General features: G+C 37.5%; 1 protein-coding gene and 2 long non-coding RNA genes across 7 annotated transcripts in view; 2 read left to right on the plus strand and 1 right to left on the minus strand.

The window, feature by feature from the left end:
• Window positions 1–12,801, plus strand: part of LOC131440661 (coiled-coil domain-containing protein 186) — a 483,734-nt gene extending 470,933 nt beyond the window's left edge. The window contains exons 5-6 of one of the 2 annotated variants that reach the window (XM_058612136.1): window positions 11,028–12,525; window positions 12,580–12,801. In XM_058612136.1, the coding sequence (XP_058468119.1) occupies window positions 11,028–12,525; window positions 12,580–12,632 (1,551 nt within the window). In that variant the 3' untranslated portion in view covers window positions 12,633–12,801. Of the gene's footprint in view, window positions 1–11,027 lie in introns of both variants that reach the window. The other variant, XM_058612135.1, reaches the window with a different exon arrangement.
• Window positions 12,802–16,524: 3,723 nt separating this feature from the next.
• LOC131440664 (uncharacterized) lies at window positions 16,525–17,604 on the minus strand. Of its 4 annotated transcripts, XR_009231426.1 has the most exons (4): window positions 17,421–17,604; window positions 16,913–17,365; window positions 16,698–16,831; window positions 16,525–16,643 (listed from the first exon to the last, which is right to left on the minus strand). It is a non-coding gene; the product is annotated as an uncharacterized LOC131440664 (long non-coding RNA). The 4 variants fall into 4 exon arrangements; XR_009231425.1 differs by having other exon boundaries at window positions 16,930–17,604; XR_009231424.1 differs by having other exon boundaries at window positions 16,917–17,604.
• Window positions 17,605–20,615: 3,011 nt separating this feature from the next.
• On the plus strand, window positions 20,616–25,921 carry LOC131440665 (uncharacterized). The gene is made up of 3 exons (XR_009231427.1): window positions 20,616–24,393; window positions 24,522–25,323; window positions 25,397–25,921. It is a non-coding gene; the product is annotated as an uncharacterized LOC131440665 (long non-coding RNA).
• The last annotated feature ends 1,468 nt before the right edge of the window (window positions 25,922–27,389 follow it).

Genomic DNA, 27,389 nt, shown 5'->3' on the forward strand with positions numbered 1-27,389 from the left:
AGGACACCCCAGGTCTATAGCTGTTAGCTAAGGTAAGTGGATAGCTATTACCGTGAAGAATCTAAGACTAAAAATATATTCTGTTTCCAATGTCAGTTGTGACAGATATTGTCAAAAAACTGAAAAATTTAACATAAAACTTTGTACCACTCAAAAAGTAAACAACCGATCTAAAAACCATTAAATAGCGTTCAGGGTGACGGGAAGAACTTTCATTTGCGAGTAGTTTGATCAAAATCGGTCCAGCCGACTATCCAGCAAACCCGATAAACCTAATTAATTTATGTGAAATAAACATTTTTATAGTAATCATCATCTATCCCCTAAACCGGAAGTTGGATCTGACTAAAAAGCAAGATGTTTTTTAGAATTTAAATTTAAATTTTTCGTTTAAATCTTAGATGGTTCTTAGATTTCATTTGAATCTTAGATCGGTTCAGCCATCGACGAGAAAAATGAGTTGCGTTATTTTAATTTTGTTTCACATATCATTCTGTGGTTCCGCAATCAGAAGCCGGATTCAAACGTAATTCAGGAACTTTGTTTGGGAGTATACGACTTTTCATATGAATCAGTAGAGTTTGTAGAAAACGATTCTACTATCTCCGAGAAATTTGAGTGAAATTATTTATCACACACGTATTTGCTGATCTCGGCAAACTGATTCGAATGGTATATGGGTGTTATGTTCTTCCAGTATTTATTGCTGTAAGTAGTTTAAATAAATATAGTTATGAAATCACTTTCAACTTGAAAATGCTGCCATCTTCTGGGTTATATTGGAACAATTAACGAGCCGTGCTAAAATAGGTCCGAGGCAAACTGAACACAGTCTTTTTGGTGTTCCACGTTGCTCCCAAACATTACTTCGTCATACAGCCTAAATATATACCCAAGAACCGGTATAATAAAAAACGCTTCGTATGGCTACCAATTAAAATGACGTACAAACTCGGTGGTTTAGTTGCCTTCTGATAATGGTTATCCATTTGGGTAGCTTTGAGACGCAAATAGGTTAAAGCCTGGTATAAATAAACTGTATAAAAAACGCACGTATTTTTCACATGGTGATTTGGAAACAATCAGTATTAGCTACATGGGTCTCTCACAAATCCCTTCTCTACAATTTTTACGTGAACGATAGTAACAACATGCACACTAAGACAATCGGCAGATGATGGTGGGGTTTAAGTTACTGGACCCGATGCTTTTAATGTGCAAAAACTTTTTGAAGTAGATAACATGTCCGTCTAGACTGACATCTTTTCAAGGAATCGTGATCCCGCTCTGCTTCATATGATGGGAAGAATGATCCCCCCTGATATTAACTGGTGTGGTTTGATTCCAAATGCACGTGGGGAGGACACATTAGGTATCTAATTAAAAACTTGAATATTAGTGGGGTGCTTATCCTGAAGATCTAATAAAATTGTATCAGACAACAATACTTTCAATAATGGAATATGGATGCGTTTGATTTCGTTCCGCTGCAAACTGTCATATTATTAAATTAGTGCAAATTCAGTATCGTTGTTTGCGAATTGCGTTTGGCTCATGAATTGAAGAAGCTACTTGTGTTTTTATTCATAAATGAATGAATGAAGGGGGACCAGTGACTCGCTATTCACGCTCCCGTTCATTGGTTCGGTGTCACTGTTGTTGGCGGAATCATCGTTATTTCTTACAATTGTCCAAGCGTTGGGTACGTTGTTAGTTGAGGTACCTTGTCCTTTATACGGTAAAACTGGTTTCGTTGAGGAGCAAGCTTCATTGTTGTTGATGGCTGTCTCCGATGTGCTAGAATTTTTTGGGGTTGGCGTGGAGGAAGCGCTATTGTCCTTTGGTGCAGATGTCATGTGGCCATCTGATTGTCACAGGTTTAACAAGTGATTTGCATGGAATTCTTTGATCTTGGCCAAAATTCATATATATATAACAGTTATATATATATATATATATATATATATATATATATATATATATATATATATATATATATATATATATATATATATATATATATATATATATATATATATATATATATATATATATAACTATATATATATATATATATATATATATATATATATATATATATATATATATATATATATATATATATATATATATATATATATATATATATATATATATATATATATATATATATATATATATATATATATAAATAACAGTTCGGCTGAAAAGTTCGTATCGTTTTATAGAAACACACATTTTTTTGCCAAAATTCGTTTTTATTATTCAACATAATTGCCATCAGAGGCGATACAGCGATTATAGCGATCTTCCAACTTTTCGATATTATTTTTGTAGTACGATTTGTCCTTTGCCTCAAAATAGGCCTCAGTTTCAGCGATTACCTCTTCATTGCATTTCAGCATGGTTTTCATCGACTTGTGACACGGTGCATTGTCTTGATGAAACAAAACTTTTTTCTTCTTCAAATGAGGCTGTTTTTTTTAATTTCGTCCTTCAAACGCTCTAATAACGCTATATAATAGTCACTGTTGATGGTTTTTCCCTTTTCAAGGTAGTCGATGAAAATTATACCATGCGAATCCCAAAATACAGACGCCATAACCTTACCGGCCGATTGTTGAGTTTTTCCACAATTTGGGTTCGGTTCATCGCGTGCAGTCCACTCAGCTAACTGTCGATTGGACTCCGGAGTGAAGTGATGGAGCCATGTTTCGTCCATTGTTATATATCGACGAAAAAATCGGTTTTATTTCGATATAACAGCTCCAAACACTGCTCAGAATCATCAATTCGTTGTTGTTTTTGATCGATTGTAAGCTCACGCGGCACCCATTTTGCACAAAGCTTTCTCATATCCAAATATTCGTGAATAATATGTCCAACATGTTCCTTTGATATATTTAGGGTGTCAGCTATCTCGATCAACTTCACTTTACGGTCATTGAAAATCATTTTGTGGATGTTTTTCACGTTTTCATCGGTAACAGCCTCTTTTGGACGTCCACTGCGTTCATCGTCTTCGGTGCTCATATGACCAGTACGAAATTTTACAAACCACTTACGAATTGTTGCTTCGCCCGGTGCAGAGTCTGGATAACACTCATCAAGCCATTTTGTCGTGAATACGACTTACTTTACTATGGGGTGCCTTTTCAAAATTAGCCATGTGGAAGAATGGGCAGAACTTAATCGTGAATATCTCGACTTGTATTAATGACAGCAACATAATTCTTTCACTATTTCATCAAAAATATGATCAGGAATTTAGGATAATATTTTGAATAGTGTAAGAAAACCACAAACAACTCAAAAATTAAGTTTTCTCAAAATTTGAAAACAACGCGGAAAACTCTTTACTTTCGCTTGGGTTTTTCGCGCAAGGACGACGATTTTGAGGTAGTCAGGCACATATCTTCAACCGACTGCTTATAAAAGGGGAACCGTGGTCGAAAATCGATCATTTCTTCTTGTGCGTTGGATGAAAGCAGACGTCGTGTGAATGATTTAATCAACCAACAGCTTCAGAGAGTGCACCTTCTGTGTGGTTAAAAATCTATAACGCTCAGGTCGCAACTCTCATTTGGACTTCAGTCGTCCAGTGGAGCTGTTGGCAATGAAAGCAGACCGTTTGCGTGGTATAGAGCCTCATACGCTTAGGTCGTGCTTTTATTTGGACTTCAATCGTCGGGAGCACTGTATTGTACTGTAGTTTAGGTGTATCGTTTCAAATTCTTGTAGCATAAAATGGCAAAACTTGAACAATTTACGCTATCGCTCAACTAATTTATATTGTAAAGTATAAAGTAAGAGTGTCAGTTTTATTCGTATTCACGACATCCAGTTATGTCTCTGACATTACACACCTGTACTTTTTTTTGGTATCGGCAGCACTTTTTTTCATCAAAAAGTAGTGTTTCATCAACACACGAAATTCCTTTTTTTTCATTTTTTTCACAATAACAAAAGTAGCTTCACTCAAATATATATATAACAGATCGGCTGAAAAGTTCGTATCGTTTCTATGAAAGGGCGCCACTAGAATTATATCCATACCATTTTCAGTTAGTACCAACCTTCAAAAGATACGTGTATAAATTTGACAGCTGTCTGATTATTAGTTTGTGAGATATTGCATTTTGAGTGAAGCTACTTTTGTTATTGTGAAAAAAAATGGAAAAAAGTATACTCCCAAACAAAGTTCCTGAATTACGTTTGGATCCGACTTCTGATTGCGGAACCACAGAATGATATGTGAAACAAAATTAAAATAACGCAACTCATTTCGTTGTTGTTTTTGATCGATTGTGAGCTCACGCGGCACCCATTTTGCACAAAGCTTTCTCATATCCAAATATTCGTGAATAATATGTCCAACATGTTCCTTTGATATATTTAGGGTGTCAGCTATCTCGATCAACTTCGCTTTACGATCATTGAAAATCATTTTGTGGAATTTTTTCACGTTTTAACACGGGGATATTTTTTTAAAGGTGTGATTTTAGGCGTTTTTTTTTGGATTCCTCTGGCTCTAGATTTGAAAAACCGTTTTTTGTTTCGAGTAGGGGGACATCAATAATTGTTTTAAGCATTTCTGTATATGTGCGCTTGAACCGTGCCCGATTTTTTTACAGTTCGTGCAATTCATAACATGCGGTACGAAAAGCCGAACAGGAAGACGAATTTTAGCGATATAGACATGGCTAGACAACGCAGATCCGGCAAATGATACTCGAAACGAATCTAAGAGGGACGATAAGACTTTTTTCCATCAACAATAGATGATGAGTACAATTGCTTGCACTCGATTATTTTAACTCCCTCAAGCATGGAGTTTATGAAACGACTAGTGACAACACCGTAAATTTCCACCTCCTTCGATGGAATGTAAACTCGATATTCGACAGCAAATAATTCACAGGTTACAATTTCGTTTGCCTGTTTCAAATCGTTAACAACAACTCGAATTTTATCTCTACTAACTTTAGAGATTCCTACAACTTCAGAGAAATGTGATGCCATATTCTTAGTAATTCGCATCAAATTTGATACCTTTTCGTTGCGTCTGAAATAAACTATCCATGGCCTTGTGGTACCCTCTGGATAATGTTTAGCCTTGGAGTATTTAAGCTGTACTAGTATCCGGAATCGGATTCAGGTGATCTTCCATGGGATCATCCATTACATTAACTGTATTTTTTTGTAAATTAATAATATCAAAATAAACACTTATGTATGGTAAAATTTCAGTTATAAGAGAAACAAAAACTTGAATTAAATTAAATCTACCTTGTTGCTGTTATCTCTGTTCCTCTGTCGTGAAGAACGACGTGAAGCTCACCCAACGATTTCCAATTGGTAGTCGTTTGGTATCGTTTTCTACTATCTCAGTTGTGCTGCCGTCTTTGAGGTAACCACTGAACTTGGTGTGCTGCCTGTACCTGACTCCAGGTACAGTGCTATTGCTCTTGGTGGCGATCAAATGTGATGCTTGCAGTGTAGCACCTCGCGATATATGTCGTCTCTTTCCACCCTACACAGCGTACAAATTCTGGCACCGGGTAGATCAGCACTGGGTTGCTTTAGCACCTCTGTGCTTTTGCACCCCTTCGTCATCGCACCTTTATGCGATAGCACCTCTGTGACTCGTCACTTCTACGCGCTCGCACCTCTGTGTCTCTACACCTCTGTACGTATGAACGGGATGGCCTTCGTTGTTAGCTTTCCAGTCGGAGAACGCCTTTGCGATTAGCATCAGCAGTTTTAACTACCTGTAGCTTAGAACAGCAACCGTTAACTCATGAGCCAGTATAATCGAAACACAACCTCTTCGCTTGAATGGTTTTTACTGAATGATTTGTGCTTATTTGTTTTCATTTTGTCGAATAAAAAGTCAGCATTTACTGTTATGAAGACTCCACCTCCAGATTTTTTGTTCGATAGCGCTAAGTTATGATCATACCGGAATACTTCATAGTTATTTCAAAAAAATTCGTCGCATTTTACCCTTTAGTCCCAACTACTTTCAGTTCCAAGAGTAAGAAAATGAATATGATAAAATATTTTGTTGAATTCTGTCATTTTGGCTGGGCTTTTCATGCGATTGAAATTCTGACAGTAAACAAGAATTTCAATCGCATTCTGTTGTAAATGCGAAGAAATTTGAGGATTTGATTTTAGTTCAGTGTCACTTATTCATTATAAGATAATACCTCAATAGAGGGCGTCGTTATTTTCGAAAATTTGACCTTGTAAAATTGTGTTCGGTTTCCCGGATTCGTTGGAGTTGGCGCATGTGTTCGATTGTTAAAAATTTCTCATAAGAGTCCAGGTCGGCCACTCTTCCTTAGGTTTCATTCCATATTCCTGACGGACTTCGATGAAGATTCGTAGGAGGTGGTCTGGTGTTGTTGGAAGGCCTTCTGATGCTAAAAGCATTTTTATGCTATAGGGTGTCATAGTAATGCTTTCAGACAAGCTCCATGGCAAACTACTGAATTGAAACGATTAAAACCATCTAAAAGATCTGCGTTAAAAAAATATTCCAAACATGGCGGGTATGCACTGCGCGCAAACTACGTACACATCAACTCTTCATATAAAAGGACAGCAAAACGTTGCTACGCACGTTACCTTCGGAATGTTCAGAACAAAAGAATCGAATTTGCCCTCGTCGATGGTGTATGGGATAAGTGTTGGAACTAATCTAGATGAAATTTGTCAACTGTTTTCCGAGAAGTTTTCCAGCGTTTTCTCCAATGAAGTGTTGTCACCGAACCAAATCGCCCAAGCAGCAATGAACGTTCCAGTATCACATCAGTTGTTGGATACTATCAGTGTTGACGAAGATTCAGTAAAAATGGCTATCGCCAAAATGAAATCTTCGAGCTCTTCCGGACCCGATGGTATTCCTGCAATCTTTGTGAAAAAATGCTCCATCGGTTTAATTTCACCTATCTGCCAAATTTTTCGTTTATCGCTAACATCTGGGATCTTCCCTGATTCCTGGAAGTTGTCATACATGTTTCCAGTTCATAAAAAATGAGTCAAAAAAGACATCGACAACTACCGTGGAATTACCTCGCTCAGTGCTATTCCAAAGCTTTTCGAAATGGTGATACTCTTTCGACCCTACACAGCGTACAAATTCTGGTACCGGGTAGATCAGCACTGGGTTGCTTTAGCACCTCTGTGCTTTTGCACCCCTTCGTCATCGCACCTTTATGCGATAGCACCTCTGTGACTCGTCACTTCTACGCGCTCGCACCTCTGTGTCTCTACACCTCTGTGCGTATGAACGGGATGGCCTTCGTTGTTAGCTTTCCAGTCGGAGAACGCCTTTGCGATTAGCATCAGCAGTTTTAACTACCTGCAGCTTAGAGCAGCAACCGTTAACTCATGAGCCAGTATAATCGAAACACAACCTCTTCAATTGAATGGTTTTTACTGAATGATTTGTGCTTATTTGTTTTCATTTTGTCGAATAAAAAATCACCATTTACTGCTATGAAGACTCCACCTCCAGATTTTTTGTTCGATAGCGCTAAGTTATGATCATACCGGAATACTTCATAGTTATTTCAAAAAAATTCGTCGCATTTTACCCTTTAGTCCCAACTACTTTCAGTTCCAAGAGTAAGAGAATGAATATGATAAAATATTTTGTTGAATTCTGTCATTTTGGCTGGGCTTTTCATGCGATTGAAATTCTGACAGTAAACAAGAATTTCAATCGCATTCTGTTGTAAATGCGAAGAAATTTGAGGATTTGATTTTAGTTCAGTGTCACTTATTCATTATAAGATAATACCTCAATGGAGGGCGTCGTTATTTCCGAAAATTTGACCTTGTAAAATTGTGTTCGGTTTCCCGGATTCGTTGGAGTTGGCGCATGTGTTCGATTGTTAAAAATTTCTCATAAGAGTCCAGGTCGGCCACTCTTCCTTAGGTTTCATTCCATATTCCTGACGGACTTCGATGAAGATTCGTAGGAGGTGGTCTGGTGTTGTTGGAAGGCCTTCTGATGCTAAAAGCATTTTTATGCTATAGGGTGTCATAGTAATGCTTTCAGACAAGCTCCATGGCAAACTACTGAATTGAAACGATTAAAACCATCTAAAAGATCTGCGTTAAAAAAATATTCCAAACATGGCGGGTATGCACTGCGCGCAAACTACGTACACATCAACTCTTTATATAAAAGGACAGCAAAACGTTGCTACGCACGTTACCTTCGGAATGTTCAGAACAAAAGAATCGAATTTGCCCTCGTCGATGGTGTATGGGATAAGTGTTGGAACTAATCTAGATGAAATTTGTCAACTGTTTTCCGAGAAGTTTTCCAGCGTTTTCTCCAATGAAGTGTTGTCACCGAATCAAATCGCCCAAGCAGCAATGAACGTTCCAGTATCACATCAGTTGTTGGATACTATCAGTGTTGGCGAAGATTCAGTAAAAATGGCTATCGCCAAAATGAAATCTTCGAGCTCTTCCGGACCCGATGGTATTCCTGCAATCTTTGTGAAAAAATGCTCCATCGGTTTAATTTCACCTATCTGCCAAATTTTTCGTTTATCGCTAACATCTGGGACCTTCCCTGATTCCTGGAAGTTTTCATACATGTTTCTAGTTCATAAAAAAGGAGTCAAAAAAGACATCGACAACTACCGTGGAATAACCTCGCTAAGTGCTATTCCAAAGCTTTTCGAAATGGTGATACTTGAATCTATATTCAACCACTGTAAATGGTTTATTGCAGAAACACAACATGGGTTTATGCCGAAACGGTCTACGACTACCAATCTCTTGACCTTCACGACGTTTGTGACGGATGCTATATCCCGCGGTTTACAAACTGACGTTATCTACACAAACCTTTCCGCTGCCTTTGACAAAATTAACCACGCCATTACTGTTGCTAAGTTAGACAGATTGGGATTTGGTTCCAGCATGCTGCGTTGGTTTTCCTCATACCTTGATAATCGCCGATTAGCAATCAAAATAAATGACGCTGTATCCAAAGAGTTCACTTCTTCTGGGATTCCACAAGGCAGCCATCTCGGACCTCTGATCTTCCTCCTGTATTTTAACGATGTGAATCTTTCTCTAAATTGTCCACGTTTATCTTTCGCTGATGATCTCAAGCTATTCCAAATACTTCGAAGTAACGAGGATGCTGTTTTCCTCCAATTTTTTCGAAGTGGTGTGAGGTAAATCGTTGATAAATAACAGCTACCTTGGAATAACCCTTACGAGCTGCCTAGCTACGAAAGCCGTGGATTATTGATTGGACTCGACACCCTTGGCATTCGACGTGATTTGTCCCGTGCTATGTTGATCGCCGACATGTTGAACAACAAAATAGACTGCCCTGCAGTCCTCAGCGAAATTTCTTTAAATGTACGCAGTAGAGCTCTTCGGAATAACGTCTTGTTAGATTGCCTCTTAGCCGTACGAATTATGGATATAAAGGTGCTATTATTGGTCTACAACGCACTTTCAATGGAGTATCTGCCGGATTCGATTTTCACATTACGCGTAGCAGAATTCGAACGAATTTTTTAAACATACTTAAAAATAGGAATAGTTTTTAATCATTGGGACTACACATTGTCTGTTGATTACATGTAAATAAATAAATAAATAAATACTCTCGATGCATACAGACGGACGACGTGCATTATTTTCGGGTCACGAAGTCTTGCTTTCAAGAAGTGTTCGTCGCCATATGCAGATTGTGAAGTAAGACGTACAATGGGAGGACGCATTGGTTCAATTTCGAATTGGCTATCTGTTTTCATGTGCTGTGATATTGCAAATGTGTCCACATAGTTAATGGATGGTGAAGCTTCGATGTGATTACTTCCTAATACCGGAGTAGTATTGTTTTGAATACTTCTAGTTGATTGTTTCAGCTTTTTGAAAATTTATTAATTTTGATGTAATATCTGCACCTGGATGTCCGGAGAATTGCAGTTACTGCACGGGTAGCTGCTAGAAAGTACTTGTCCAGGTGAGGTACATTGTATTGACATATTGTTGTGGCAGGTATTGTTACTGTTGAAGTTGCTGTTGGAGTGCACGTTGTTATCGTTGTTGTTGTTGTTGTTGCTGTTGCTACTGTTGTTGTCGTAGCTGTTGTAGTTGTTGTTGTTGAAATTGTACTACTTTGTTGTTGCCGCTTCCGATGTTTACGTCTGTGGTTTGCTTTTTGCGCTATTTCTTGTCATACTTACTCCAGTTTCGTTTCCAATTTTTTTACTTTCAATGAAGCGCCAGCCTCTGTCGCTAGCTTGAATTTCCTTCTCTGTTTGTGAAGTTGTACTGTCGAGTTCAGGAGTATTGTCCAATAGTTCTTCTTGTAAGTTTGGATGGGCGAATTTCTTTTCTGGCCTTGGGTTGAAAAATTGCCTATGTATTCTATGGTTTTTAGATATGATTTTTAGATACTGAATAAGGGCCAGATTCGAATTTGACTGGATCTTAATACTTTCCGTTAATTTTTGCTGCTGGCGTATGAGCTCCTACAAATTGAATTGCTCATAATAGTCCTCCTGACATTCAATGCATAAAATAAGCATGAATGTGCGTAGCTGTTCTTCATTATTTCGCTGAACGCCAATAAAGGCGAAATGAAATTTCCTTCCATTGCAATTCCAAAGAGAACGATTATCGTTTAGTGCACAGTTGACGACACTGCACTTTGCCATACTGCACTACGCGATACGATAAAAAAATATACACGTGACAAGGTTGTCGGGAGAAAATAGAACTATATGTGTAATTTTAGCACTATGCGACGCGGGTCAAGAAGTGTTAAAGTAAATCCGTACACTCGGGCGGTTGAAATAACAACTAAGAGAACATATCTGTATTACGGTAGAAAGGTCAAAAATCGATATACTTGAAAACGTTGGTAGAAAAGGAATTATATGCCGAATGGAATCGCCTGAAATTTTAAGCGAAATTCCGAAAAACTGCAATTAAAAATGCCTTAAAACTGTTTCTCTTTTCTTTTTCTCTTTTAGCCAAAATATTGTCAACTGTTCAAAGCTAGCCGAAACGGTATCGAGCGTTTGGAGATAAGCGACAGCGAAAACGATAGAAATACGAGAATCGTTACTTTAGAAAACTGTGTTAAAATTGTTCTTGAGCCATCTCCAGGAAATATTATTAATGTCGTTACAAAAACAGGTCAAATTCAACTACACTCAACTAACGACATTATAATAAGGCAATGGAAAATTGCATTACAATCTGTTGCGTTTAGTGTGACTTCAGCCCACAGTAGTAATTTATCCCGCAGTGCTATAATTGAAGCTGATAATGATTTATATTGTTCTTCATATAGTGAAGGAAAATTTAAAGTTAACCTTATTCCAACAGATGCGTCTGTTAAATGTGGACTGGAACCAAAATTGTATACTCTCAGATTGACCAGTTCTGATATTTTGCTGAAATGTTATGACGATGAAACAATTACAGTAGCCAAATGGCCTTATCGATTTGTTAGAAAGTATGGCTATCGAGATGGCAAATTTACTTTTGAAGCAGGTCGAATGTGTGATACCGGCGAAGGCACTTTTAAACTGGATAATGCAAATCCTCAAGAAATATTTAGATGTATGGCAACTATAATGAAGTCTATGAAAAATAAAATTAGCAGCAGTGCTCCCGCAAACCAACAACACGATATTACTTTATCGTTGGAATCAGGTTCGAGGAATCCCCTGTCGCTGATGCCAACAAGCACTTCTATAGAGTGCCACAGTTCCTACCGAGAAAGAGAATTAACCTCTTTAGAAGATTCAAGCATTTTTAGCACCAATACAATATCATCACCATGTATTAGAAATGGAGTACCTAGCAAACCTCCCCGAAATGCAAACGTTAAAGATAATCAAGTATCCCTTAAAGTTCCGTTGAAAACGGGCTGTCTCAATAATTGTAACGTATCGTCAGTATTCATACAAAGTACTAGCAATCCTATTAGTCAACCAGATTCTGTAGATGTAATGAGCGTGCCATCATTGACTAAAGACGAACGAGATTATGAATGTGTGCAAGGTATTACAGATGCCTGGAGAAAGCTAGGGATTCATGATGTAAAACACACGGAAAACATTCCATCGTTACAAACTGAACTGCGAGAGTTTGCACGAAAACATTCGCGATCAGCACGTGAATTATCATTTAAATACCGTTCTAATATAGCAACTGTAAATAAGAAAATGAACTGCTCCGGTGTGGACGATAACTACGACAAATTAGATTTTTTTCGTGCAATTCAAAAGAGTAGTTGTGAGTATAGAACCATTGTGCCCATCAAATTACAAGATACGAATTCCAATAAAAGCGTAAATTCATCGGATGATTACGAAATAGTTGGTGAACCCTCGTTTGCGTCTGATTTAAATGATGGCGGGAGTTGGTTAGAAGAGATAATTGATGATAATGCAACGCTCGAATCAATAACGATTGCTGATACTTCAGTATCTAAAACCGCAGACGATATTTTAGCATATGGTATACAAAAAACAGACATTCCATTCAATCCAACATTTATAGGTTCTTCTCCAGATGATCTATGCAGAGATGAAAATGAACTAAACAAAAATCTACAACTCGAATAGACAGCTGGTCGCCAGGTGGTTTAGGCAGAGATGAAAATGAACTGAAAAAAAATTTACAACTCGAATAGACAGCAAACTCAAACGTGAAATGTAGAAATTCAAGAATGGTTAAATTAGTTTTGACTGTACTGTGTAATCACGTACAAAATAAATAAGTTTTGTTCATATTGACGATTGTTTTAGTTACTATATTCTAGAGGTCTTTAAACGCAATGATCAATCACTATCATTCTATCTTACGTCCATAGACATCATTCTGCTTGTTCTTCTTGCCCAATTAGCAAATGTAACTTATCGAAATTTCAAGATGTTCTACAATTGTTTTAGAATTGTTATTTATGTTATATACAATATATAATATATGTTATAGAACAACTTTGGGTACATCAAAAACAATTTTACAACAAATCACTAACTCGCTCATTTTGCTCTAGAATACTTTGTTGTGCAACTCATACAAACATACATATAAATCTCTTGTGGAAGTATAATATATGAGCGAAATGATACTCTCTGCAAAATAATAAAAAAGATATTCCGGATTGAGAACTATGCAGTAAAGAATATTTTTCTGATGAGTCTGCATCAGAACTGCCAACTATTTTTTTTGCAAAAATCTGTATTTGGCGGGAAAAAAACATTTTCCTTTTATCCGGAAATCGAAACAATCGGACTAACCGTCCGTCGTGAGTTCTGAAATACAACTGATTTATTTACAAATATTTAAGGTTAGTTTACACCTTTCTTACATCTATGTTAGTTTCCTATGCTATACATTTTTCCCTTATTGGAGAATTTTCAAATTAGGAATATTGTCGCTGCAGCACTAATCTGCAATTCGCTGGACAGTCCAGCGCAGCGACGTTGCCGAGCGACGTCAGTTAAACTGCCATTTCCTATACATCAACTGATAGAATTATGTTACTTTATACATATTTTGTTGTCTTGTTTATGAACCACGTGCTTCAACATAAATGAATACATTGTCTTGCCTCCACTATCGAAGCACATAACGATGGAATATTACTTTCTGTATGCGCTTAAAGTTGATAATGTATGTTTAGGAATCAATGGGTTTGACACTGCACGTTACAAGGGAGTGAATTTTCGTACAATTATGAATGATTAATATATCGCATGGCAGTCTACATACCATTGGGGCACAGTGAACTTCGCTGGAGCAACATAATCAGGCGAGAGAGACGTCGCTTCCGATTTTTATCTGCATGCACAATAGTATGGCGAATTTTCCGTGGCGGATCATAGGAATTTGAGATGAAGCGAAAATTAGAGGAAAGAAAATGGAGAGAGATGTGCAATTCTCTTTTCACCACTCGATTAAGAATCAAAGCTGGATTAATATAATTCGGCTTAGATCCTTTATGCACCAAAGCGGACAAACGCCATAAAGAGGATAAACACTGAAACAAATACATCCTGCATGAAGATAAGGCTGGCCTTTTTTATGACCCTAACTTCGACATGAAGGCGATCTAGCTAACAGATATTTCCAAGTGAGTCTAGACCAAATGTTTATCTTCCTTTCTGAAGCAAATCTCAAGACGATTGTTTATAATCATGTTTTAGTTTCTTGTAAACAAACTATCAAATTTAATCGCGTAATCTACACCGGACCTCGTAAATCAACTATGCAGATTTACCACAAATCGGGCCTTATTTCCTGACCTCGTCAAAATTAACTTGATGAACCTGGTCCTTCATGCATAATAATTCTAGGATAGTATTGAGCCGGTGATTTCCTTAGTTCTTTAGTTTCTATTTTTTTATTGAATTTGAAAGATCATCGTCACTCTCATTCCGCTGTGTTTTTCTCATAACTTTTTTATGAGACAGAAATGTCGTTAATGATTCCTGGAATGACGCTAACAATTGCCATCCAAGACCGTAAATGTCATTTAATATTTTGCCATGCATAATAGTGTCAAACATAAATTTTATTATTCTTTCAATCATATAAATGCCTATGAATGTTGATGTTATATTTCCTATCCAATTTGACCAGGAAATAAATTTTTTCCAATATTTATTCATAACATTTTCAATAATATTTTTCTGATACCAATGCATCAAATCTGAGTCCCTGATAATTTGGGTGTTGTCCCGATAAGACTTTATGTAAAATGGTTGAAGCTCCTTCCACTTCTATTTCCTTGCTCGTAAATCATATTTCGCATCTTATCAATGCTATCGGAATCATAAATGCAACTCTCCATTAAACTCGGGAGTGGGGTGTGAGACCACGTAGTCATAATGTCGGTTGTTAATTTATTAGGTGAAGTCCATCTGTAGTGTGCCATCGGTTTCCAAACCTGAACTTTGCTGGGAGTATAGGGGTGCAATCAATCTCAGTAGCTCTTTTTTACGAGTTACTGGAGCCAACAACATTGTTTGATTATTATGGTTGACTGGTAACTCTTGGTAACATCGCTCGGATGTTCGATAGGTTACATAAGCCGGTTTACATTCTAGTATGTGAAGTACCTCTCCAGCTGCAACTGCTGTGTACCTAGGCTGCTTTACGATGCTATTAATTGTAGAGTTCGGTACATTTCGAGTACATCTCTGTTGATGAGCAAACCAAAAGAAGAGTAGTAATAAACCAGAGCGTAAACTTAACAAACCCGGGTAGGTGTAAATAGCAAACAAAGGTCAAAATAATAACAAATTTTACCATCATATCTTGGCTTGATGTTTCTGTGTTGTCAGAGCGATACTTGATATTTTCGTGATATTTCATCAAGGGATCAAGACATTGTACAATATCTGTTCAAAATCAAAATTAGTTATAATATCTTATTTCGTTATTGATGAGCTATTTCAATTTCATTAAGTAAATTGACCCAGTAGTTTTATCTTTAAATAAAATACCATTTAATAAACTGCATCAGAATCAGATAAGAGAAATACTTAAGATATTACTCTATTCTTAATGCTAGAATACAAAACAATAAACAAATTCATCTTCTATAAATATTTTGTTCTTGGTTTGATATTACAATGACAGAAGTTTTTATTTTGTTGCTATTTTCTCATGCAGGCTTTGTTATGATTTTTGATATTTTAACTCTTATTTCAAACTAAATAATGTTAATTTCTACCATTGAGATGTTTGATTTTAATGACAGAATTTGATATTGGTTGTTTGCAAATCACTTCTACCCGGGAACGCCACGTAGGTAGAATAAATTGAACGTTGTATCCGGATGGTCGCAGATCTGTTGTACTGCCAGAAAAGCGCGTTATTTTGTGCCCATTAAATATATCCGAAAACACCTCCCACGTTTCGCAGCCTACAGATTTGGCACAGCCGGTACGATCAAGGAAAGGTGAGTAATATTGTGGCTGAGGTTGCTAATAAGCGACATTAAAAGAAAAAAAATCTATCAGGTGAAAATGGCCGTCCAGAGTCGTTTTTTCTTCAAACTAGCAAGCCACTAGAAGCACACACAAGAGTAACCAAGATATAATGATTCGTACACTCAGGAAAATAGTATGGTAACTGTTACTATATAGAGGGCCAACTTGACCATGAGCGTATAGTGGTTTTCAGCCGACTATGAAATCAGATGATTTCAACAATAGTCAAGTTCATGTTTACTATGAATGGTATCGGCTCTAGAATAGTAATACTGAACAGTGTATTGTATGAATAACTAATACGATTGAGATGGTTAGCCTAACCATGACCGAATATTTTTTTTACATTGTAGTTTTTGCTATAACCAGAGTCATGGTATTTTTGACATTTCACTTCTAGTTATTTTGAAACTAAAAGCAGTGGTTGATTCAACAATGCTGAAGATCAGCAAAACATGAGCTAATGTTGAAAAGTTTTATGAATTTAAATTCTAAAATAAGAACAACAAAATAATTTCATTTAACTCTATTTTATTTTCACATCAAATCAAATGATAATATACCTGGTGAAATATTGCTTAGCATTGCTTGATAGCATCAGTTGATCCAAGGCTCTGTCCGGTGGACTTTTTCCTGAAGCAGGAAAGAAATTATTAGCCAAGTCCAGATGCAAACCTCGATATCCACCTGCGATTTTCCGTCGGATTCGAGCGAATTTAATCCGGGAATCAAATGATAATCTTCCTTTCCATCAATCGCTTGATGTTATTTCTACAGCGACCGATAATGAATAATAAACCGTATACGAGATGTTGATTTCACTGGAAAACATAACCGTTGCCGGAAAAATTGTTGAAAAATTGAATTTCAACGACGGAAACTTGTAAGGCTACAAGCTTTACCTACTTGCAAGACCTACCAAAGTACACAGTCACAGTATAGAATATTTTGTTCAAATCAATCACTGATGTTTTACCCATGTACGAAATTTTCTGCTAAATTGTAACTTTATGTGACAATAACAGTACACCCGTTCATTGACAATTTGTATAGTCAGCACAAATTTAATACATAGTAGGTTGAAAAACACTATACGATAACGTGCTTACTACATAAATTCTGTTGATATGGACTACATGAATTGTGTTTTCATGGAGCATCATCCTTTAAACCATGTATCTATTTATGGTAACAGTATTATATTGTGAACATATTCACTAGTAGCAATAACTATTTCGCTTCTCATCTATATCGAGGCTCGAGAGCAATTTCACCTTACTAGAAATTGTGATTTTAACTATTCGTTCTTATATTTGGGATGACTACCATTGTCAGGATGACCATGCCAGAAAAGTCTTAAATACAAATAGTTTAGTCAAGTCGTAGTCTTTGTTGTCAAGTAATTTATACAATACAAATGGTGAATAGTCATATATCATGATTTTTGACACTTTTTAAGCGTATAGTTGAAATGACATTGAAAAACAGGTTACGGTTACTATGGTTCTTTTCTTAGTATAGCTAGACCAGCGATCTGCTGCAGAGCAGGAAGCCACAAGAGTTCACATAGACGGATATTAGAGAAAGAGTGAAATATAGCTCAACACATAATGCTTGCCGAAGAGAGAAATCAGTGAGGCCAGTTGGAACTGTAGCACAAATCAAAGAGAAAAAAAAGTACGGGTGTATAATGTCAGAGACATAACTGGATGTCGTGAATACGAATATGACACGCTTTATTTATGGTTCCGAATTCGAATTGGTAGTTCATCGATTGTTTGAATTGTGCAACTTTCCCCTCTTTCATTAATAGAAATTTAAACGATGCGCCTAGACTAAATTACAGATTAATCACATTAAACATTCTGAAACGCACTTAAATACTATTAAATAAGCAGTATAGTTCTTTATAATAAAAAATGGTGACGATTTGAGTTAGTTCAGCACGCAGACTTTGAATTCTAAACCCATATTCCAGAACTAAGCTCTAAAACATGAAGACGATTTTTCGCCATGACTACCAGAATGGGTTTTATAGAGTACAGTAAAGTAAATTTCCGCATAATTCTTTAGGAGTATTATTATGGTTCTGAAAAGAACCGAATAGAAGAAGTCTGGAATAAAGAACTGGATCCTGAGTTCAAGAACTAAATTTAGAACCAATAACAGACTCAGAATCCAGTTTCAATTCTAGAATTGCAATTTCGAAACTCAAATTAGTTCCGGAATACAGTTCCAAATTCCAGTTTCAGCACGCAGGCTCTGAATTCTAAACCTATATTGCGGAACTACAATCTGAAAATTGAACTTCTCGTTATGACTACCGAAAACCAAATGATGGCAGGTGCTCTCTCCGTCGCTGATGGTTTAACTCCCACGATGGCAGTCTGCTCGCCTTGAAGGCCAGCAAGCGAATGAGAGTTGCGACCTGAGCGTTTGATGTTTTAACCACGCAGAAGGCGCTCTCTCCGTCGCTGCTGGTTGATGGTTTAACTCTCGCGATGGCAGTCTGCTCGCTTGAAGGCCAGCAAGCGAATGAAAGTTGCTACCTGAGCGTTTGAGGTTTTAACCACGCAAAAGGCGCTCTCTCCGTCGCTGCTGGTTTATGGTTCAACTCTCGCGATGGCAGTCTGCTCGCCTTGAAGGCCAGCAAGCGAATGAAAGTTGCTACCTGAGCGTTTGTGCTTTTAACCACGCAGAAGGCGCTCTCTCCGTCGCTGCTGGTTGATGGTTTAACTCTCGCGATGGCAGTCTGCTCGCCTTGAAGGCCAGCAAGCGAATGAAAGTTGCTACCTGAGCGTTTGAGGTTTTAACCACGCAAAAGGTGCACTCTCCGTCGCTGCTGGTTGATGGTTCAACTCTCGCGATGGCAGTCTTCTCGTCTTGATGGCCAGCAAGCGAATTATAGTTGCTACCTAAGCGTTTGAGGTTTTAACCACGCAAAAGGCACTCTCCGTCGCTGCTGGTTGAAGGTTCAACTCCCACGACGTCTGCTTCCACCGAACGCACGAAAAGAAATGATCGATTTTCGACCAAGGTTTCCCTTTTATACGCATTCAGTTGAAGATATGTGCCTGACTACCTCAAAATCGTCGTCCTTGCGCGAAAAATCCAAGCGAAAGTAAAGAGTTTTCCGCATTATTTTGAAATTTTGAGAAAACTTAATTTTTGAGTTGTTTGTGGTTATCTCACACTGTTCAAAATATTATCCTAAATTGCTGATCATATTTTTGATGAAATGGTGAAAGAATTATGTTGCTACCATTATTACAAGTCGAGATATTCACGATTAATTTCTGCCCATTCTTCCATATGGCTGATTTTGAAAAGGCACCCCATAGTAAAGTAAGTCGTATTCACGACAAAAAGGAAAAACGCCTGGATATTAATGGAACTAGGCCAGCTGAAAGCTGAAGAGTGAAGATATTTCGTTAGGCCAGCTGTAAGCTGAAGGACGCTGGATTTTTTTTTCTGAAGGTGGACGATTGTGTGTTGTTTCTTTTGTTGTGCGCAAATTCATGTGTTTGTTTTGGCTGCCAAACAAACTGATTTGTTGTTTGATTTGTTGAGCAGAATAAGTGCCATGATAAACTCCGGAATTCAAATATTCTTCGTATTTCAGATGAATATCGGGCATAAAGTAAACTGGCCTCTAGAGCCATTCAACGATTCTGTGAATGGACGATATCTCAGACGTGAATGGTAAGAGTGGCATCGGTCTTTTAAACTGCTATTGGATTTGAGGAAAATTGAAAATCAGCATGATAAATTAGTAATTTTATTGTCACTGGGCGGACGTGGATTGCAACGCATATACTACAACCTAGGCTCAGTTTGTGATGAAATTTATCCGGAAGCGGTAAAAGTTCCATTCATGCCAACGGAAGAACCGGAATATGATAATGCAATCAAACGGTTGCAAAACTTTTTGTTGGTAAACGAAATGATCGTGTCGAGTTAGAGCTATTTCGTTCGTTGAAACAATCCAGCGACGAGTCGTTCAATAATTTTGTGCTGATACTTCGAATACAAGCATCGCGATGTGCTTTCACAAATCGAGAGGAAATGGAAATCCTACATCAGATTACAATGGGAGCTAAAGATGAGAGAGTTCGCGACAAAGGCTTAGAACACGTTTTCAGTTTGGATGAATTAACAAATTATGCTGTGAATCGAGAAATACTGACGAAACAGAAGGAAGCCATTTAGTGAAGAACTTGTTCCGGCTGGAATTGCTACTATCCAGTCGAGACGATTGCCGCGATCTAGGTTTGCAAATTTTCAAGGTAGTTACACAGCTAATCGGGGTTTTCGTGAAAATTTTCAACGTCGTAGCGTCGATTCGGATTGCGGGCGTTGTGGCTCAAATCGTCATAAATCAGATTCACATAGCTGCCCAGTACAGAATGCAAGATGTAGTAAATGCTTTCGTACAGGCCATTTCGCACGGAAATGTAATTTAAACATTTTAAACCCTTATTTCTCATTCGAAGGCTCGAAGGATCGTGCCACGATTTTTTTAAATGTTACGGATTAATAAACTAATATGGTATTTTTTCGAAAAAAAAACTTTTTGTTCTTATTAGGAAAGTAATCTTCCCAGAAACGATGGAACAGTAACATGTTACGTAGACAAATACCCAATAAACTTTCTCATCGACTCTGGAGCCTCGATAAATACTGTAACTGAAAGACCGTGGCGTACACTGAAAGAAAATAAAGCGCATATTTATAAAACCAAATTTCAATGCGATCGACAATTCAAAGCATACGCAAGCGATACCCCATTACGAGTTTTGATCGTGTTTGAAACATGGGTTTCAATTAACGAGACAAAACCCCGAAGTTATGCAGAATTTTTTGTTATAGAAGGGACGATCAAATGTTCCTTAGTAAGAAACTGCAGAGAAACTCAAAGTATTAAAAGTGGGACTACAAACAGAACAAGCAGTGGAGAATAAGGATGAACCTTTTCCGAAATTTCTAAATATTCAGATTAGGCTGTCGATAAACAGAAGCATACTTCCTAAGAAAATAGAACGAGTCAAGGGCGGACCAGAATGGATTTCACCGATTGTCGTTGTGCCTAAAGGCAAGGCTGATGTTAGACTTTGTATTGATATGCGATATCCAAATGAAGCTATTCATCGCGAGCATTTCCCACTCCCAGTGATAGAAACATTCTTAAACAAGTTAAGAGGATCTGTATATTTCTCAAAGCTGGACATTGCTTCAGCATTCCTCCATATTGAATTGCTTCCTGAGTCCCGACCAATTACTACGTTCATGACAGCTAAAGGATTAATGCAATTCAAACGATTTATGTTTGGGATCAATTGCGCGCCGGAAATTTTTCAGCTCATTATGTCCGAAATGCTAATTGGAATTGAAGGGATCATCGTGTATATTGATGACATTGTTGTAGTTGGGAAAAGCCTTTTTGAGCACGATTCACGACTTGAAGAAGTTTTAGATGTACTTAAGGAAAACAATGCGAAGCTGAATTATGCTAAATGTGTATACCGTGTTAAAGAATTGGAAATATTGGGCTTAGTCAATGCGTATGGTATAAGTCCTTCTGATGAGAAAATTGAATCAATAAGAAATTTTCGTCGGCCCACAACTAAAGAAGAAGTACGAAGCTTTCTTGGACTTGTCAATTTCGTGGGTCAATTTATTCCGCGTTTATCAACACGTAGCGAACCATTACGTTGATATATCCGAGGAGATGACAATGTATATGGCGAAGAGCAACACAAGGCATTCAAATGGAGTTCAGAAGCTTGGATTTTATGACCCGGAAGATATCACTGAGTTATATGTCGACGCCTCACCAGTAGGCTTAGGTACTGTTCTGGTACAGAAGGATAAGTGTACCGTACCACTAATTGTTACTTTTGCTTCTAAGGGCTCAACATCCGCCGAGAAAGCCTACCCACAAACACAACGTGAGGCGTTAGCTGTAGTCTGGGCGGTGGAAAAGCTTTATTGATACCTGTATGGAATTCATTTCACAGTTTTTACCGACCACAAGACATTAGAGTTCATTTATGGTGGGAAGTATCGCGATGGTAAACGGGCCTGCTCCCGAGCCGAATCGTGGCTTACAGCCTATGAATTAAAAATTAAACACATTCCAGGAGTGTCAAATATTTCCGACATATTATCAAGACTTTGTTCAGCATCTGAATCAGCGTTTGATGAGGAATCAGAGCACTTTCTCTTTGCGGTAGGAGATAGTCCGTTCGCAATAACATTGGATGAAATTATTAATGAAACCCATCGTGACGATATACTGGCTTCTGTAATGAAAGCCCTGCAAACGAATGAGTGGCCTAGCAATTTATTTAGATACCAAGCATTTCAGAACGAATTGGGAATTATTAATGGTGTATTGGTGCGAGAAGAAAGAATCATTCTTCCACTGAATCTAAGATCTAGAGCATTATCAATCGCACATCGTGGGCATTCTGGAGTAGTTTCCATGCGACGAATTCTTCGTGAAAAAGTATGGTGGCTATGCATGGATAATGACATAAGCAACACACTCCTCCTGAGCCAATGATAAGGAAGAAACTACCAGAACGAACGTGGCCAGAAATCGCAATCGCATTTCTTTTCTGCGAAGGAATGCGCCACTTTCTTGGTTGTTGTGGATCATTTCAGCTGAGTTTTGAAACAAACGTCTCTAAAACTATAGATGCTCTAGAGGATATATTTTCTGAGAAAACCTATCCAGAGACTATAAGGAGTGATAACGGTCCCCCGTTTTCAAGTGAAGAATTTGCTCAATATTGTTTGGGAAAAAACATCAATTTGATTCGTACGATATCGTATTGGCCTCAAATGAACGGGTTAGTCGAGAGACAGAACCAAGGGATTCTGAGAACATTACGCATAGCAAAGGCCACGAACAGTGACTGGCGTAAAGCATTGAAAGATTATGTGTTCATGTATAACACCTCCCCGCACTCGGTTACAGAAAAGGCTCCTATGGGTCAGCCAGTGAAAAATCTGTTACCATCTCTTCGAACAGAACCTTGATTACTTCGTGATGATGAGGTAAGGGAAAGAGACGCTATCAAAAAAATGCATGGGAAACTGTATGCAGATAAACGCAGGCATGCTAAAGCTTCAGATATTGAGGTCGGAGACACAGTCATAATGCGAACCTATGTGACGGGAAAGCTAGAACCGAAATTTCGGCTTGATCGCTTTAAGACCGGTAACGATACAATCATCGCAAACGATGAAGGTTTGATATATCGACGATCCGCCAGCCATCTGCGAAAGTGGCCTTCGCCAGAATTAACTGATGTATGTGAAGATTTACCCTAAGCACCAGCTAATGATCATTCTTCAGCTTTAGATCATCGTAATCAAACATTAAAATACACCACCGATATTTCTAAAGAGTTGACACCCGAAACGCAATCAGAACTTTAAAACAGCTGCACAGGATCAGTTATTAAAGCGCCCCAGCAGGACCAGAATCCGACCACAGCGATATAGTCCTTAGCAATTCCTTAATTCGGTGTTATAAAACCGTCAAACTAATATGGGCTTGCAAAGTAATTTTTTCACGGTAGAGAAAGGATGTAGAGTACGGTACATTTCGAGTACAATTACTGACTGACCAGAAGTCATAAATAAAAAAGTGAAGGACAGCGCTCCATTCATCGCTGTGTGTGATGGAATCCCATCAAATTTTTACTTTTTTATTTATGACTTCTGGTCAGTCAGTAATTTTTACTTTTTTCGGTTTTTAACTATATCAAACTAACTACACTGATCGCAATGCGCTGATGACATTTATTTGCCAACTGCACTTAACCGAGATTGAATTCTGTAACACAAAATACACATAAAATATCAATGTTCAATTATAACTATTTTATTTGCGATACACATTTGTTTAATATGTGACTCAAAAAAATCAATCATTATGTTGTATCTAATGTTTCGAATCTGTTGCACACATAAAGTTCATATTATAACGTTATACCTTTTTACCAATACTAACAAAACATGAAAAACATGTGCAGGTCTATTACTCTTACCACTCTTGCCTACGAACCGAACTGATGCCAGGTAATTTTTTCAAAAATATGTTCGCCGAAAAAATCATTATATGCAAAATAGGTGATAAAGTCCCATAAGAATTTATTTTTGTCAGCAATTTAACTTAAATCCCGCCAAGTACGAACGAGAATTCAGAAAATATCATATCAGCATTGTCGGAGGAATCGCTGTTTTTTTTTAAATAGATGCACCACATTGAATCTGTGCACCAGGCATATCTGCAAAAAATAAATGATGGCGTCCACAAACGAAATTTGTGCCGAGCTCAATTTACCGGTTGAATTTGCTGAAATATTTACAAGTAAGTATTAAAATGTTTGATAAAGTACAAGCTAACTGTTATATACTGTACAATTTGTTTTATTTACTAAACCTTACACTAAATTTTATTGTCACTGAATGAAATTCTTTGATTTATTCTGATTCTAGTTTGTGAGTACACTAAGGAAGCATTAAAAACTGTTACCAAGCTCCAAAACAAGCTTCCAAATCCAGTGTCTACAGTAAATATTTAGTCGCAACAAGAAGAGGAGTCATCATTGAACAGTGTACAACAGATCGGTATCGTGACCAGCATTCACCATCAAGACACAGACGGTTCAAGTGTAGTCAAGACATTGCAGAAGATACCGAACGACTTCAATTCTACAGAGTACTGTAATCTACTTCACTCAGGCAGTTCTCCACAAGTGGTCGATGACACACAAAGTCATACCGTGTTTCTGCAGAACATTCATACACAAGCCAAAACAAATATTTTTGACTCTGCAGCCATTAATTCTGTTGCTAAATCGAATCCAGAAAATTTGAACGAGCAAATTTCGAAACATCTCCAAACAGCACTCATCTACCATCAAAAAGAAAGCGGCAGGGCATAAAGATTTGTGGAACACACCCATAATACTCAAAAATTTTATCAGGAAATTGTCGAGGACTTGACCATGTTCCGGAATCAGAGGTAGCAAGTGACACTGTTATTACATCTTCTTGGTAGTGTATAGAAAGATCCGATTTGATTGAAATATTTGGACTTAACAAGTTATGTGAATTGTTGAAGACCGATCAACAACTAATAAGTCGTGCTCAACAAGGACTGTTATCCGATAAGAGTCAAGCGGAATTAGTCTCCATAATCTCGGAATATCATATGAATTCAAAGGGAAAAATCACAGAAGAAATTCTTAAAACCAACACTAAGGCTATTACAATGCTATTCAAAAACGAAAAACCGGTAATTATATTCTTAATTTTGTGATTTTTTACGTGGCAAGATATGTTACTTTAAACAATTTTGTTTCATTTAGGAAATGTGTTTCACGAAATCACGGTGGAATATTATACAACAGTATCGTTAACGCAAGGCAAAAACTCGCCAAACGTAAACTGAAGTAAGAGGAACATCTAGCAAAATCGATGTGGTTCATTCACGACCCTCACCCCTCAGGAGAGGAAGCATTGAACTGGCTCAATACTAAACCGTGGGCAACAACTCTTGAGAAGTGGTCTGTAAGTTTTAATTGTCGTCAGTCCAAACCAAAACCGTTTGATACTGAGTTCGCCTTGAAACAATTTCGTCACTACGCAGAAACATTCGGGTACCAGCTGGAATTTTTTTTTTATTTTAATCCTGTTTTCATAACAATATTTTTCTGATTTACGGAACGTAGGTGGTTATAACCGTCATTACCTTTCATATGAAGCAGTAGCGAAGCTAGAAGAAATACATATAATAGGAATACAAGGCATAGATGGTTTCCCAACAGATTTACACAAAATTGATCACAAATGTTATTTTCGTAGAAAACGAGCATTTTTTTCGTTAGATTAAATATAGCATGATTCTAATTGAATATGAATAATAAAGATTCTTTTCTGTATTCTGTTTTTAAACATTTTAGAAATTATTATACAAAGTATTTGAATCCCGACCTAAATTTCAAAGTACATGAGCCTTGCATGCATAGTATAATGAGTATCAATATTCATTCAATTAAAATTTATGTTATCTACACATAAAGAGTAGTAACATAACATAACGCATCCTAATATTTTTTTATAGTGTGTATTATTATTTGCATATATAATGAATGTGTGTTAAACATAAGAACAATATCAAACCCAAAATAGTCTGGTATGTGCAGAACTCATATGTAGCAAGTATAAACACTCATTGCAAAATTGTATATGATTAGCACAACTATGATGAATTTACCCTCAGTGTAGAGATTGCACCCTGGGACGCATAGCCATACGCTACAACTTCAGGCACTCAAGCAATAGTTTCGGACAAATCTTCCATTCCGGTGTTATAACTAACTATATAGAGATGAGAAAATATCAACACAATGAAACACATTGTGTGAGAAACCGTCGTGGGCAGAATGTGATAACTTCTCGTAACTTTACTTTTGCCGGTTCGGATAGTAAATGGCAAACGACCTTTGCCTTTACTTTCTGAAATATCAGAGACCCGGATGACTCGTATCGCTAAGATGCCTAAGTTCGACTCCTCTGGTAGAAGGTAAAAGCACAGACTAACAGACAGGACACTCAAATTAGATTCTTTAACCATATAAACGGTCATTTCGAATATTCCTTTAGTTGGGACAGTACTCGGATATGTCATGATGGCGCCACGTTAGCATATCAAATACATCCTGTCTGTCATCTAGACTGTGTTTATTTTTTTCATTTACCAACCGAGTTGCCATTCATACAGAATTACCTGTAATGTATTGATTTGTATACCTCCATGCGAATTTCATGCAGGATACAGATTAATTACATATTGCCAAAACTATATACAGAATTGTGCCTACTTGTCATCCTACAACGCAATACAAAATCGAACCCGTTTTGTTACAATATTTACTTGCTTCTGGTCTTAATTTCGGATGGAAATTACCAACACAATCAAAAATAGGGGGGGCGGCCTGTTTGGCATAAGGTCATTTGGCATAATACCGTTTGGCATAACGCTGTTTGGCATAATGGTTATTTGGCATAACAGTTATTTGGCATAATGGTCCTTTGGCATAATGGTCATTTGGCATAATGCCATTTGGCATAATAACAATTGGATTTGCAATATTTTAATCTAATGAAAATTTTCGTACGTGTTTCGATCGATTGATGTTGTGCAAGGACTCACTTAGTGCCAGCACAATATTCTGTTCGTCATAGATGATTCAGGTCGAGACGGCCGAAGGCCGCGAGTGCGCCGGCGACCCGCCGTCGCAGCGCCCCCGCAGAAATCACCTCTGTCTAGTTGCGGGCGTTTGCCCGGATTACCCAAAG

The sequence above is a fragment of the Malaya genurostris genome, chromosome 1 (genome assembly GCF_030247185.1).
Source record: "Malaya genurostris strain Urasoe2022 chromosome 1, Malgen_1.1, whole genome shotgun sequence".
NCBI lineage: Eukaryota > Metazoa > Arthropoda > Insecta > Diptera > Culicidae > Malaya > Malaya genurostris.